Here is a 12,913-nt window from a genome sequence, read left to right as displayed (position 1 = left end):
CATATGTTGATATCATGGATGGTCAATCCTTGTATCCACAGTTCTGTCTATGAATTTGAGAGCGGTTCCATTTCTCCTTGCTCATCCCTCAAGCTGGTTACCTGGGCCTCTTTCATGAAAAATAAAATATATGTTCCTTTTATGTAACTAAATGTATAACTAACATAGTCCTGTCTAGTTTGTTATTTATTCCAGAATAAAGGTCTCTGGTATCTATTGTTATATTACCATAATAAAAGTCTGGTGCATAATAAACAGGCCTGGTGTCAGCTAGGGTTGTCCAACGCCAGGTCCTGTTGATATATAGAGTCAGGGGTAAGTGAGGCTATTGAGCACTTAGCTGTTATCCTCTCTCAGTGAGATAAGGCTAGTGAGGACACAGCCCTAACCCTGGCCCCAACCCTGGCCCCAGCCCTGGCCCCAGCCCTGGCCCCAGCCCTGGCCCCAACCCTGGCCCCAGCCCTGGCTCCAACCCTAACCCTAAACCTGGCCCTAATATACTGTAACTTTTGACTCTTCAGTTAGACATGTGAGTTCCCATGCTTAGCCCCGATGACGTGTACACTGACTTGGCGTGGGTTTAGTGCTAACATGTGTCCTCGCACTGAAATTATTTAAAGAGAGGATTTGGTTTCAGCCAATAGTCAATGTAGCTGCTCCTTTGAGAGGATTTGGTTTCAGCCAATAGTCAATGTAGCTGCTCCTTTGATGTCCAATCACAATATTAGAAACCCTTTGTCACTGCAAATAAAGTCAGGCTATGCTCACTGGGTTGAAGTGTTTGACTAAAAACAATCACATTTCTCCAAAACACGAAGGGCTATAATACCAATAGAAATGAGGTCTGAGAATATGTGAAAATACTGTCCCGTTGTGAACGTTCCTGTCAACGGACAGGACATCGGACAGCTCTATATTTGTTCCTTTTAAGATCGACTTTCCTCGAGTTTCACCCTAAATCTTCGGGCTCCCCATGGAGTTTCAGGCTACAGCTTAACCTTCCCAAAAAGGTTATTTTCCCTGTTGGAAATGGGAAAGCTTCGGAGCGGAGTTATACATAGAAGAGGTTTAAATGTGGACACAGATTTAACGTCAAACTCACTTATACAGCGTTTAGGGGTTTGTTACTCGGGTTAGTTTTAGCACACTTGTTGCCAAGCAGTCGTCATAATATAGCTTTTGATTATGACGTGAGCTTTCAGTGTGTGTGTGTTTTGAATATCGAACTTCTTTTTGAAAGAACAGACCCGGATGATGACATTACGATGTGTTTACAGACGTCATGTTTTTTTGTTAGTTGTGTTAAATATTTATTTTGAAAAATATATAGTTAATTGTTGTGTTTTTAATTATTCAAGTGTATTTTTTTTTAAATCCGAAATGTGTGTTTTGTTATTACATATATGTATTTCTAAAATATTGTTTAAAAAAATATACAAATAAATGTAAGAATATTGTTATATTTTAATGGTATTATTATTATTATTAAGAGTAAAAGCACTGTAGGTCATTTGTTCCGTTAATTCTAAATTAAATTGACAATGACGTGTCCTGTTTTCCTGGTTATCAAAAGGGTTACACACTATAATCATTTTTTTTAAAGGACACAAATAGAAAAATACTATCACATAATTCTAATTTACATCATTGAAATGTCGATTATTGTTAGCATTTCCTATCAATGAAATGCCTGATTTAATATACACACGATTAATTGTAAAGGTAGGCCTGGATTACAGGACCGGTTGTCTTCCATCCGTAGTATGCTTCTGATTATTGTCCCGATGGGTTCCATTGTTGTCGCTGTTGCGTTATTGTTTTTATATGGCTCTAAAATATGACCACTTCTGTCAGCTGTCGCACCGCTGTAGAATGGGGCTCAATTCACTGCACCAATCGAAAGCGGTTGCTTTTTTAGGCTATGCATTTCAGCTGCACCTGTGATAACATCTGCAAATCTGTGCAGGCCTACGCGACCAATACACTTTCGATTTGAAAATAGGAGGTAGGCCTATCATTTTGACCGAGTTACAACAGTACTTCCGGGTCAAAAGTCAGGCCCTATCTCTTATTATTCAACGATCACGTTGTTATGAACATATTTTAACAATGAGAGACAGAGAGAGAGCGAGTCAGAGAGAGAGAGAGAGACAGAGAGAGAGACAGAGAGACAGAGAGAGAGAGCGAGTCAGAGAGAGACAGAGACAGAGAGAGAGAGAGAGACAGAGAGAGACAGAGAGAGAGACAGAGAGAGAGAGAGAGAGAGAGACAGAGAGAGAGAGAGAGAGAGTCAGAGAGAGACAGAGAGAGAGAGAGAGAGACAGAGAGAGAGAGAGAGAGAGAGAGAGAGAGAGAGAGAGAGACAGAGAGAGAGACAGAGAGAGAGAGAGAGAGAGAGAGAGAGACAGAGAGAGAGAGACAGAGAGAGATAACACTATATTTCCTCACGCTTGTTTTTACCGGAGCACTTGAACGTGGAAACAAAAAAATATGTTTTCTAGAAAATTACAAAATCTTTGGAGGCTTTACGCATTTCGTTTCCAAGAGTTGACACGTTATTCATTATTATTTGCGTCTACACTTGATCAAATATGTTGTCTCTTTACTGATTGGTGGAAAGACATTCAACCATTGTCTTGATCTGGAACAATATGAAAATAGACGATTAAGAAAATCAAGATTATATCAGGCCGACATACTACAACTGAATACCAGTAGGCGATAGGCGACTAGTAAAACGTAACAATTATATAGTAGTGTAATAGCAATATCCTAATAATAATAATTATAACAATAATAATAACAATAATTATAATAATACATGTTTTCCAAACAAATGTATTTAATTTTGCATGAAAAATGTGTTGGGAACCGTCATTGTAAATAAGAATTTGTTCTTAACGGACTTGCCTAGTTAAATAAAGGTTAAATAAATAAAATCAATTTTTAAAATTAACCTTGTGTGTAATTGTGCGTGTCCTCGTGCCACTGTGGGCCCACTTTGCAGCTTCTTAAATGTATAATAGCGATCAGAGGCCATGGTGGAGATAAAGATATCATATATGACGTGTTGCCCTGCTGCTAATGCTGCTAATGCTGCTAATGGAACGGCTTAATGAGCCTCTGTCAGCTGTCATATAGATAGGATCATATTATAATTAGAATATACTCTATTACTAATCACACCATGACAGTAACACCAACAATAATACTGTAATAATACTACTGTAATACTACTACTATAGTATTACTACTACTGTAATAATACTACTGTAATAATACTACTGTAGTAATACTACTGTAATAATACTACTGTAATAATACTACTGTAATACTACTACTGTAATAATACTACTGTAGTAATACTACTCCTGTAATAATACTACTGTAATACTACTACTATAGTATTACTACTACTGTAATAATACTACTGTAATAATACTACTGTAATAATACTACTGTAATACTACTGTTATACTACTACTATTAATACTACTCCTGTAATAATACTACTGTAATACTACTACTATAGTATTACTACTACTGTAATAATACTACTGTAATAATACTACTGTAATACTACTACTATAGTATTACTACTACTGTAATAATACTACTGTAGTAATACTACTGTAATACTACTACTATAGTATTACTACTACTGTAACAATACTACTGTAATAATATTACTGTAGTAATACTACTGTAATAATACTAACACCATGGTAGTAACACCAATAATAATACTACTGTAGTAATACTCAGAGTCATTCTCAAATAGGTCTACATGTTGCTTAGGCCAAGATAGTTGTATTTATGCAATGTTATTTTCTTCACTATAAGTTACTAAAATACATTACTAGGAGTTTATAGATGGAGCGCGTGTAGTTACTACAATACATTACTAGGAGTTTATAGATGGAGCGCGTGTAGTTACTACAATACATTACTAGGAGTTTATAGATGGAGCGTGTGTAGTTTATAGATGGAGCGCGTGTAGTTACTACAATACATTACTAGGAGTTTATAGATGGAGCGCGTGTAGTCACTACAATACATTACTAGGAGTTTATAGATGGAGCGCGTGTAGTTACTACAATACATTACTAGGAGTTTATAGATGGAGCGTGTGTAGTCACTACAATACATTACTAGGAGTTTATAGATGGAGCGCGTGTAGTCACTACAATACATTACTAGGAGTTTATAGATGGAGCGCGTGTAGTTTATAGATGGAGCGCGTGTAGTTACTACAATACATTACTAGGAGTTTATAGATGGAGCGTGTGTAGTCACTACAATACATTACTAGGAGTTTATAGATGGGGCGTGTGTAGTTTATAGATGGAGCGCATGTAGTTACTACAATACATTACTAGGAGTTTATAGATGGAGCGCGTGTAGTCACTACAATACATTACTAGGAGTTTATAGATGGAGCGCGTGTAGTTACTACAATACATTACTAGGAGTTTATAGATGGAGCGCGTGTAGTTACTACAATACATTACTTGGAGTTTATAGATGGAGCGTGTGTAGTTTATAGATGGAGCGCGTGTAGTCACTACAATACATTACTAGGAGTTTATAGATGGAGCGCGTGTAGTCACTACAATACATTACTAGGAGTTTATAGATGGAGCGCGTGTAGTCACTACAATACATTACTAGGAGTTTATAGATGGAGCGCGTGTAGTTACTACAATACATTACTCTCTTTATTTGTTTTATAGCGTATCGTTTATTCGCCCGTTAGTCAGCGCTGGGTTGTGCACCAGCTCCGTGTTTTTGATTCTACTATAAAGCTACATCATCCCTCCTTTATTTCCCACCAGAAAGCGTGTTAAAATAACAAGTTGTCAGCCTTTTGTACACAATGAAGTATGTTTTTGTGTTAAAGACGATAGGTGGTGGATCTAACCTCTCTTTTCATTCCACCACTTCGTGACTAATACGTTTCCCTTTTTACGCAGCAAAGAACAATGGGGAATATTTAACTTGCTTTATTTCTAAAATACAATTTAACATACTTTAAACATTTAGGGTTGTTGTTTTTTTAAAACAACGTTTTAATTCAAGAACAACAAAAACATCAAAATAGAAAAAAATACATGATTTACATGGGCTCCAAAAGTCTTGATATTTACAGGTAGAAAAGGCAGGAAAAGCGGCCTGTCTCTACAGGTAGAAGAGGCAGGAGGAGCGGTCTGTCTCTACAGGTAGAAGAGGCAGGAAGAGCGGTCTGTCTCTACAGGTAGAAGAGGCAGGAGGAGCGGTCTGTCTCTACAGGTAGAAGAGGCAGGAGGAGCGGTCTGTCTCTACAGGTAGAAGAGGCAAGAAGAGCGGTCTGTCTCTACAGGTAGAAGAGGCAGGAAGAGCGGTCTGTCTCTACAGTTAGAAGAGGCAGGAAGAGCGGTCTGTCTCTACAGGTAGAAGAGGCAGGAGGAGCGGTCTGTCTCTACAGGTAGAAGAGGCAGGAAGAGCGGTCTGTCTCTACAGGTAGAAGAGGCAGGAGGAGCGGTCTGTCTCTACAGGTAGAAGAGGCAGGAGCAGCGGTCTGTCTCTGTCTGGGCTCCTTGGCTTTCACTTGACGCGCTGTACTGCTCATCACTCCGTTGTAACATTGCTTGTCCACGGTTCAGTTTGTTATATTCTTTCAATGGAAGAAAATGAAAACGTTCGTCGATGTTGTTGTCTCCTCTGTTAATAACGTCCGTTTTGTTTTGTCTGTTTGTTTGTTTTGTTTTTGGCTGTTCATCAGCCTTCTCGGATTGGCTAGTAGTCCTGATGAGGAGTGTGCGTCAAACTGTGCCGTCGCAAGTCACAGTTGCGCCGAAACACCTTTCCGCAGCGGTCACAGCTGTAGGGCTTGATGTCTGTATGGGTGAGAAGGTGAGTTTTCAGGTTACTTCTTTGATTAAAGGTTCTTCCGCATGTGGGGCATTTGTGTGGAGATTCCTGTTTAGATTTAAAGCAAGCAAAGGATTATTCCCTTTCGTTTATTTAGCTAAATATATGTATTGTATTATAATATGAATCTTCAATCAGTTATTGACATTGCGCTGAAAGTAAGCTGTGCCCTGACAAAATGAACGGCTAGCCTATATTTCTTTAAACTGCGTATCATAATCATTCAGTTATTGCCATACATAATATAGTCGAGACACAATCACTATCCATACAGGCAATCCAAATAAGTATATATATTTTTTTAGTTTTTTTAGAAAAGATGCCAGATTTGATCAGTAGCGTCTGCAGTAAGACATGACGCGTGTAATAACATGAGTACACAGATATGTGAGCTCGTGCCTCATATAGTTTGCTGAATCACATACATGGTGATTGGTATCAACTTGTGTTAAATAAATGTGGTTTTACGATGGCAGGTGATATAGGTTTGGATGGAAGACTCACCTGCATATGTAATGTTTTATGAACGGCTAAAGTTCGAGACTGACAAAATCCTTTCCCACATTCTTGACATTTGAAGGGCTTTTCCTTGGAGTGGATGTATCTGGAAATGAGAAGACAAGAGGAGACGCGGTTTAAAACGGAACACCTTTCATATATAACTGCATTTCTTCTTTGTGGCCTTTTCCAAGGCGGTTGAGTCATGCTGAGAAGTGCCTGCTGCCAGTAGTGCGACTTGATCTGTGTTCTGGTGCGTAAAAGGGCTTTAGCGCCCTCTCGGAATATGGACTAGTCGTACTCTACACAGTGCACGCAACATAGTTATTACAAAAAATACCTACATATGGAAAAAACACGTCTTCAGTGCGTTACAATGTTGGAATTGTGAACAAAGTCAAATGAATATGGATAAAACGCGAATATGGATAAAACGCATAACATGACATGACGCTATTCCGTACACACCACTACTATTTTTTCCCCTTTCAAAGAAAACAACAGCGATTATCATCCCAGAGCATTCAGAGCACTGCTTTATTTACCTGTGGTCTCTCAGGTGGTCTTGTCTTCGGAAGGCCTTGTGGCAGATGTCACAGGTATAAGGCCGCTCGTCTGTGTGAGTCCTCTCGTGGATCAGAAGATTGTATGACTTGGTGAAATGCCGGCCACAGAACTTGCAAATAAATTCCTTTTTCGTTTTTGACGGAAGTCTTCCCCGGGTGGGTTTTCTATCAGGCGACAGTTTGTTGAACTCAGATATCGCGCTTCCGAGCCCCGCTGTCAACTTTGAAAGATCCCCAGCCTTCGGCGGGTCCTCCTGGGTGGCAGCTATCGCCAGGTTGGCAAAGTCAAAGCGCGGTGGTCGGTCCTTGTGCAGCCCGGGGATAAAGTGAGTAATGCCCTGTTTGGGGTGGAAGAGGTGTGCGGCGAACGGTAGCCCCGTGAAGGTAAACCGGGGATCCATTAAGCCCTGAGCGGCAGCCATCTCTGTGATAGTCGACCTCAGTCCCTGCATGTGCGGATAACCTAGTGTCCAGTGGTTCATGTGCATGGTCTGCACCGCGCTAAGGCCGTACAGTCCCTGGAGCTGGTCGACCGCGGCCGGGAAGGCGTTGACCGCCTGCAGGAAGGAGTAGTTGGTGAGCTGTAGAGACGGGTGGAGAGGGATCGGAGCGGGCAGGGCTTTGCTCCCCATCTCGGCGGCGAAAGGCTTCACGGTTAAGGCCTCGGCACAACTCTACCACGTTGAAGGTCCTGTTAAAGACACGAATAATACAAATGAATATGAGTTCATCATCAACCCACAATATGGCACAATAGAGATCTAGAAAATACTGCAAGTAAACAAGTAAAAACAAGCTATTTCTGTGTATTTTGCACAATGCTGCAAATAGTTTTCCATTCGAGCTTTTCCAACCGTTTGACCTTAGTCGACATGTAATTCATTTACAAGCGTCGTGGGCACGGCCTTAATAAGGGCTGATATTAGATTAGCGTCGTGAGAACGGCCTTAATAAGGGCTGATATTGAATTATCTCACATTCAGTGTTTAAATACTTCCCTTCCATTGTGGAAATCAAGGACAGGCACTAATTTGCTTCAAGATGTACGATTTGCACACCGTTTAAAGGCGAACCGATTCCTAAAGAATGTTGTTATAGAGACATGTTAAGAGCGTTCAAGTTATATCTTTTTGTGTGTGCGCACAAAGTGTAAAAAGACGTGGGTACTACAAATTGAATGTTTGGCTGGTGAAAATACATTTCGTTCATTTTTTTCTTTTCTAGAGCACATGGTTATTCCTTCTAATAACATAAATATATGTTATGCATCCAAAAAAAATGTTTAAAAAAAAGTTGGAGACGTTTTGTTTTCGATGCGCTCGACTGTGCATGCTGTCACTCCTAATGAAATGTTCCACGATACATTAAAACAACTCATTGCTTTTAACGCTGCCATTACATTCGCCAATGCCGTGTGTAAACAACACACAGGGCCTAATTAAATGCATTATTACGTCAACGGACGTGGGAGTTTGTGATCTTGCCACACGTTGTCGGACGCGTTTATTCTCTTTAGCTGTGTTATAACAGAGAACAACATATACAAGGGATTTTGCTTATCTCCTAAAAATCAACTTTACCCACATTTTCTTTTTTATTGTAAAATCCATTTCTAGTCTATTGGAGTCATGTTTAAGGCCTTTGAGCGATGTTTATCTCTGAAAACAAAAAAGCGTATATGGGCCTACAAACTGGATTTAACTTTTTGTTGTAAATTACGTCCCAAAACCGATTATAGAATGTTGTTGTAATCTATAATCACCATTTTGCAACGTCGGAGAAATACTTTATTTGCGGCACATCCTTTGTAAATACTCGTGTACATCGGCTAGACGTGCTATATGGTGTGAGGTTATGAGAACTGTATGGTAATATTATGGAACTGTTAAATGACTGAGGGTTACATGCACCAAGTGGTGTAATGACACCAAGTTGTAAATTAAATGCTTTCCAAACCCACGAACAAGCTCACCGTGTCACTCTCTCCACGCACGATACTTGTTTAGACCGTGTGGTTTTTTTTGAGGTGTAAATAAATAGTGTTCCTCTCAAAACAATTTAAAATGTTCACCTTCTTGCGTAAAATGCAAAAACTTTAGACTGTGTGTGAACATGAATTTAATATATTTCTAAATATATATTTTAGAGCGTCCCATTTACAGCTACCGTTTTGGGTGCAGTGTGGTTTTTGAGGTGTTGAAAGTGCTTTGAGTTTCACGTTTCTATAAGTTACTGTAGCGGCATACCACTGCGCATAAAAACCAGCGAGGACTGACAACCCTCGCTGAGCATTCGTCTGAAAAGTACGACAATAATCGAATTTTACCCAAATATAAGCTGTTTTCCCACGTTAGTTTAAACTTTAGTCAATGGAATGGTTGATTCTATATAATATGATTGATACGGGTTAAAGTCAGTCAGTAATGCTAGGTTATTAATTTACAGATGATTGACTTGTATAAAACAGGCTACTGTGTGTTAACCTATATAGCTGTACGTTCACACGTGGACAGAGAAAGGCCAGAGTTCGGTCCTTGTTTCTCAGGCTACTTTTATGTTCACAAGCACAGGACAACTCTTTACTGGCCAATGAGATGAAAGGGCATAAACAGATTGTCTTTAAAAGTCGTGGTGAGGTGGATATTTGTCAGAAATGGGCAGCTGCAACAAAACTTCCGGTCAACATGGATGTTGATAAGGATATTTTGTAGTTTTTACAATAACCTATAGACTTTACGGAATAGTTGAATGACAAGCCATATATGTTGTGTTGTATAGGCCTGGGTTGCCCAACTGGCGACCCTGGGATTTTATTTGGCCCACCAATCTATTTATTTATTAGAACTTTTTATTTTTTATTTTTTATTGTTTGACGTAAAATATATATAATTTTTTAAACAACAGCAAATCAGCTCCGAGTGATTTTAATTTTGGAAATGTGTTCCAAACTATTCCCACGCAGAATATAAATATATATGTGGTCTTATATAAACGTAAGCAAGGTTTGAAATGTTTGAAATTATTATGGTTCTTGCGTTTGTGGTTCTTGCGGTCAATTTGCAGTCTACAAATTGTTTGTAATTATGTGTTGGACCGCTGACCACCCCCTCAAGAGCAAATCGTCCCTCGGCTAAATCTAGTTGATGATCCCTGAGATAGGCTATTCTATATATTACTGTAGTCTCTGTATTTTGACACTTAGCTTTACTCTGTACTAATATGTATATTCTGACAGCATGGCCTCGTTTGAACTACCAATTAGTAGGCTACTCGGGATCTCATTGACATGAACTATCAATTAGTAGGCTACTCGGGATCTCATTGTCATGAACTATCAATTTGTAGGCTACTCGGGATCTCATTGACATGAAATATCACTGCCTGTTTGAACACAAGTGTAATGTAATCTATTAAAGAGCAACTATCATGGAAACATAATCTTACCCCCAATAAACAGACGCCAAAGGTCACTCCGCAGTTAGTTCTGCTGCGTTTCAATAATCCACAATGCCTTTTAATAAGAGTGGCGACAAAAACTCCACTTTAAAGTCAGCAAAAGTTTTCCAACTTCGTCCATGTAAGTCTCATCGCCATACCGTCGCAGAACCAGATCTGTTGCGACTCGTTATACTTTGCGCACAGTGGGGCAAATAAGTCCTCGGGAGGAGGGGGGAAAAAAAGAGACCCGTTCTCTGCTCTGTTTCTGCTCGGTTCGGAGTTGGGCTGTAAGTGGGCTTGAAGAGCACAAGTCCCTTCACTTTTCAGGACTCGGGGCACTCGGCGTGCTCAGCCCGCCCTCCGCCACGCCTTCTCGTACTGATCAACTCCAATGTTCTTCTCTGTTTATTAGTGTTTGGATAGCAACTAGGGACCGAGCACAGCTCACCGCAACCTGCGTCTGACACTTCACATACAGATAGTCTAATACCTTTTGTGTTGTTGTAAATGCTTACATTTTCTTGGGAAACACAGAAATAACACGAGTGACAAACATGATCCATTTTCAAACCAATGAACGTTTTTTTTTAAGGTGATTTAAAACGTGATTTAATATGAACAGTTTAGAAACCATGCGTATTGCGTAAATAGAGGGCACATGTATGAGCCACCACAATAAATCGTTTTATTTAATTGTGGTAAAGGTTATGTATTGGGAGCTGTAAAGCACGAACAAAACTCCCCCCCCCCAAAAAAAAACAGCGGCGGAGAACAGAAATTCCAAAGACAATCGTTACTCTGCTGTTTTCAATGTGTTTCAATGACTGTTGTTTTCTCTTCTCCTCCACATCTGTCCTATTAGCTCAGACTAGAACAGAATAACCCGCGAAACACAGCGACTTCCGAATAACACGTGAGAGTCAACATAAACAACTGTTACCCTGCAACACCTCCACCGCAAGCCTTTTACAGTCTTCTGTTAATGCCAAACAGTGGGTTATAGCGACCATTACATTCTATCAACACCGAATAGTGTCTTGTCTATTTAAATGATCACAATTTTTAGAAATATTATATGCGGGTCTATTTTACATTAAAGTCTAAGATCCTTTCCGATGGATTTTATTTTCTACAAAAAAAAAAACCCCCAAAAAAACGACACTGTTAATAACATATAATTACCTGGACTATAGATAATAATTAGGCTACCATCTACTTCCAAAATAATTCTCTAACCTAAATGAGACAGGCCGAGTTGTATGTTTGCTCTCATTTAGTTTAGTTTTTAGAACTACATCGTGCTCTAATACACAGAAAGCTGACATTAATTAAACCACTGGAACGAGTCTAAGACGCGCGGCTCTCTCTGGCCACAAATAATGATTTTCACATTTCATGATAAGACAAATGTGTTTTGAATTAAGTCAGTATCGAACGTTCTGTCTTTGATATGTAGATCTATTTATCGAATAATTTCCACGTGATGTATCCTATCCGTTGATTTCTCTCTTTACACCTTACAAATGCCGTTGGTGCAGGTGGTCTAATCAGTCTTGAATATGAATTCCCAGTCATTTGATGATCATTCACTAATAGGTTGACGATCATTCACTAATAGGTTGACGATCATTCACTAATAGGTTGACGATCATTCACTAATAGGTTGACGATCATTCACTAATAGGTTGACGATCATTCACTAATAGGTTGATGATCATTCACTAATAGGTTGATGATCATTCACTAATAGGTTGACGATCATTCACTAATAGGTTGACGATCATTCACTAATAGGTTGACGATCATTCACTAATAGGTTGACGATCATTCACTAATAGGTTGACGATCATTCACTAATAGGTTGACGATCATTCACTAATAGGTTGACGATCATTCACTAATAGGTTGACGATCATTCACTAATAGGTTGACGATCATTCACTAATAGGTTGATGATCATTCACTAATAGGTTGACGATCATTCACTAATAGGTTGATGATCATTCACTAATAGGTTGATGATCATTCACTAATAGGTTGATGATCATTCACTAATAGGTTGACGATCATTCACTAATAGGTTGACGATCATTCACTAATAGGTTGATGATCATTCACTAATAGGTTGATGATCATTCACTAATAGGTTGACGATCATTCACTAATAGGTTGATGATCATTCACTAAAAGGTTGATGAGAAAAAGTTTCAGTAAAATGGCAAAAAGTTAGACAATAAATGGCTTTGAGATATTCCGCAACATGCTAAATATAATACTACGACGATTATGTAGGTCGAATAGACATTAATACATCCAACAGGGTGAATGAATAGTGAAAGGCTAATCATTTCTCCTCAATGAATTTACAAAAAATGTTTTAGTTAAATTATGATATATTTTTGTATATTAATTGAACGAGGGGCTCATTGTATGTGTAACGTGTTGCTGCATCCCTCAATATGACTGTAGCTACAACAGGACAATGACGAGTACCACAGCAA

General features: G+C 39.1%; 1 protein-coding gene across 2 annotated transcripts; it reads right to left on the bottom strand.

Annotated features, from left to right (window-relative positions):
- Positions 1-4,987: 4,987 nt before the first annotated feature.
- On the bottom strand, positions 4,988-10,711 carry LOC124016986 (protein odd-skipped-related 2). 2 transcript variants are annotated; one of them, XM_046332316.1, is made up of 4 exons: positions 10,419-10,711; positions 6,954-7,665; positions 6,415-6,514; positions 4,988-5,958 (listed from the first exon to the last, which is right to left on the bottom strand). In XM_046332316.1, the coding sequence occupies exons 2-4, from the start codon at positions 7,604-7,606 to the stop codon at positions 5,776-5,778; spliced, it is 936 nt and encodes a 311-aa protein (XP_046188272.1). In that variant the 5' UTR covers positions 7,607-7,665; positions 10,419-10,711; the 3' UTR covers positions 4,988-5,775. The 2 variants fall into 2 exon arrangements, with proteins under 2 accessions (XP_046188272.1, XP_046188273.1); XM_046332317.1 differs by having other exon boundaries at positions 4,988-5,876; positions 10,419-10,710.
- Positions 10,712-12,913: the final 2,202 nt, after the last annotated feature.

Source organism: Oncorhynchus gorbuscha, unplaced genomic scaffold, assembly GCF_021184085.1.
Source record: "Oncorhynchus gorbuscha isolate QuinsamMale2020 ecotype Even-year unplaced genomic scaffold, OgorEven_v1.0 Un_scaffold_1398, whole genome shotgun sequence".
NCBI classification, from domain to species: domain Eukaryota; kingdom Metazoa; phylum Chordata; class Actinopteri; order Salmoniformes; family Salmonidae; genus Oncorhynchus; species Oncorhynchus gorbuscha.
Note: the sequence above shows the minus strand (reverse complement) of the source record. Positions and strands in the feature narration are given on the sequence as shown.

Bases quoted from the DNA above. Each gene is read 5' to 3' on its own strand.
- LOC124016986 (XM_046332316.1), bottom strand. From the start codon at position 7,606: ATGGGGAGCAAAGCCCTGCCCGCTCCGATCCCTCTCCACCCGTCTCTA. The intron at 6,515-6,953 runs GTAAATAAAGCA...TCTCATTTCCAG, and splicing joins GACCACCTGAGAGACCACAG to ATACATCCACTCCAAGGAAA. The intron at 5,959-6,414 runs GTGAGTCTTCCA...AAATCTAAACAG, and splicing joins ATAAAACATTACATATGCAG to GAATCTCCACACAAATGCCC.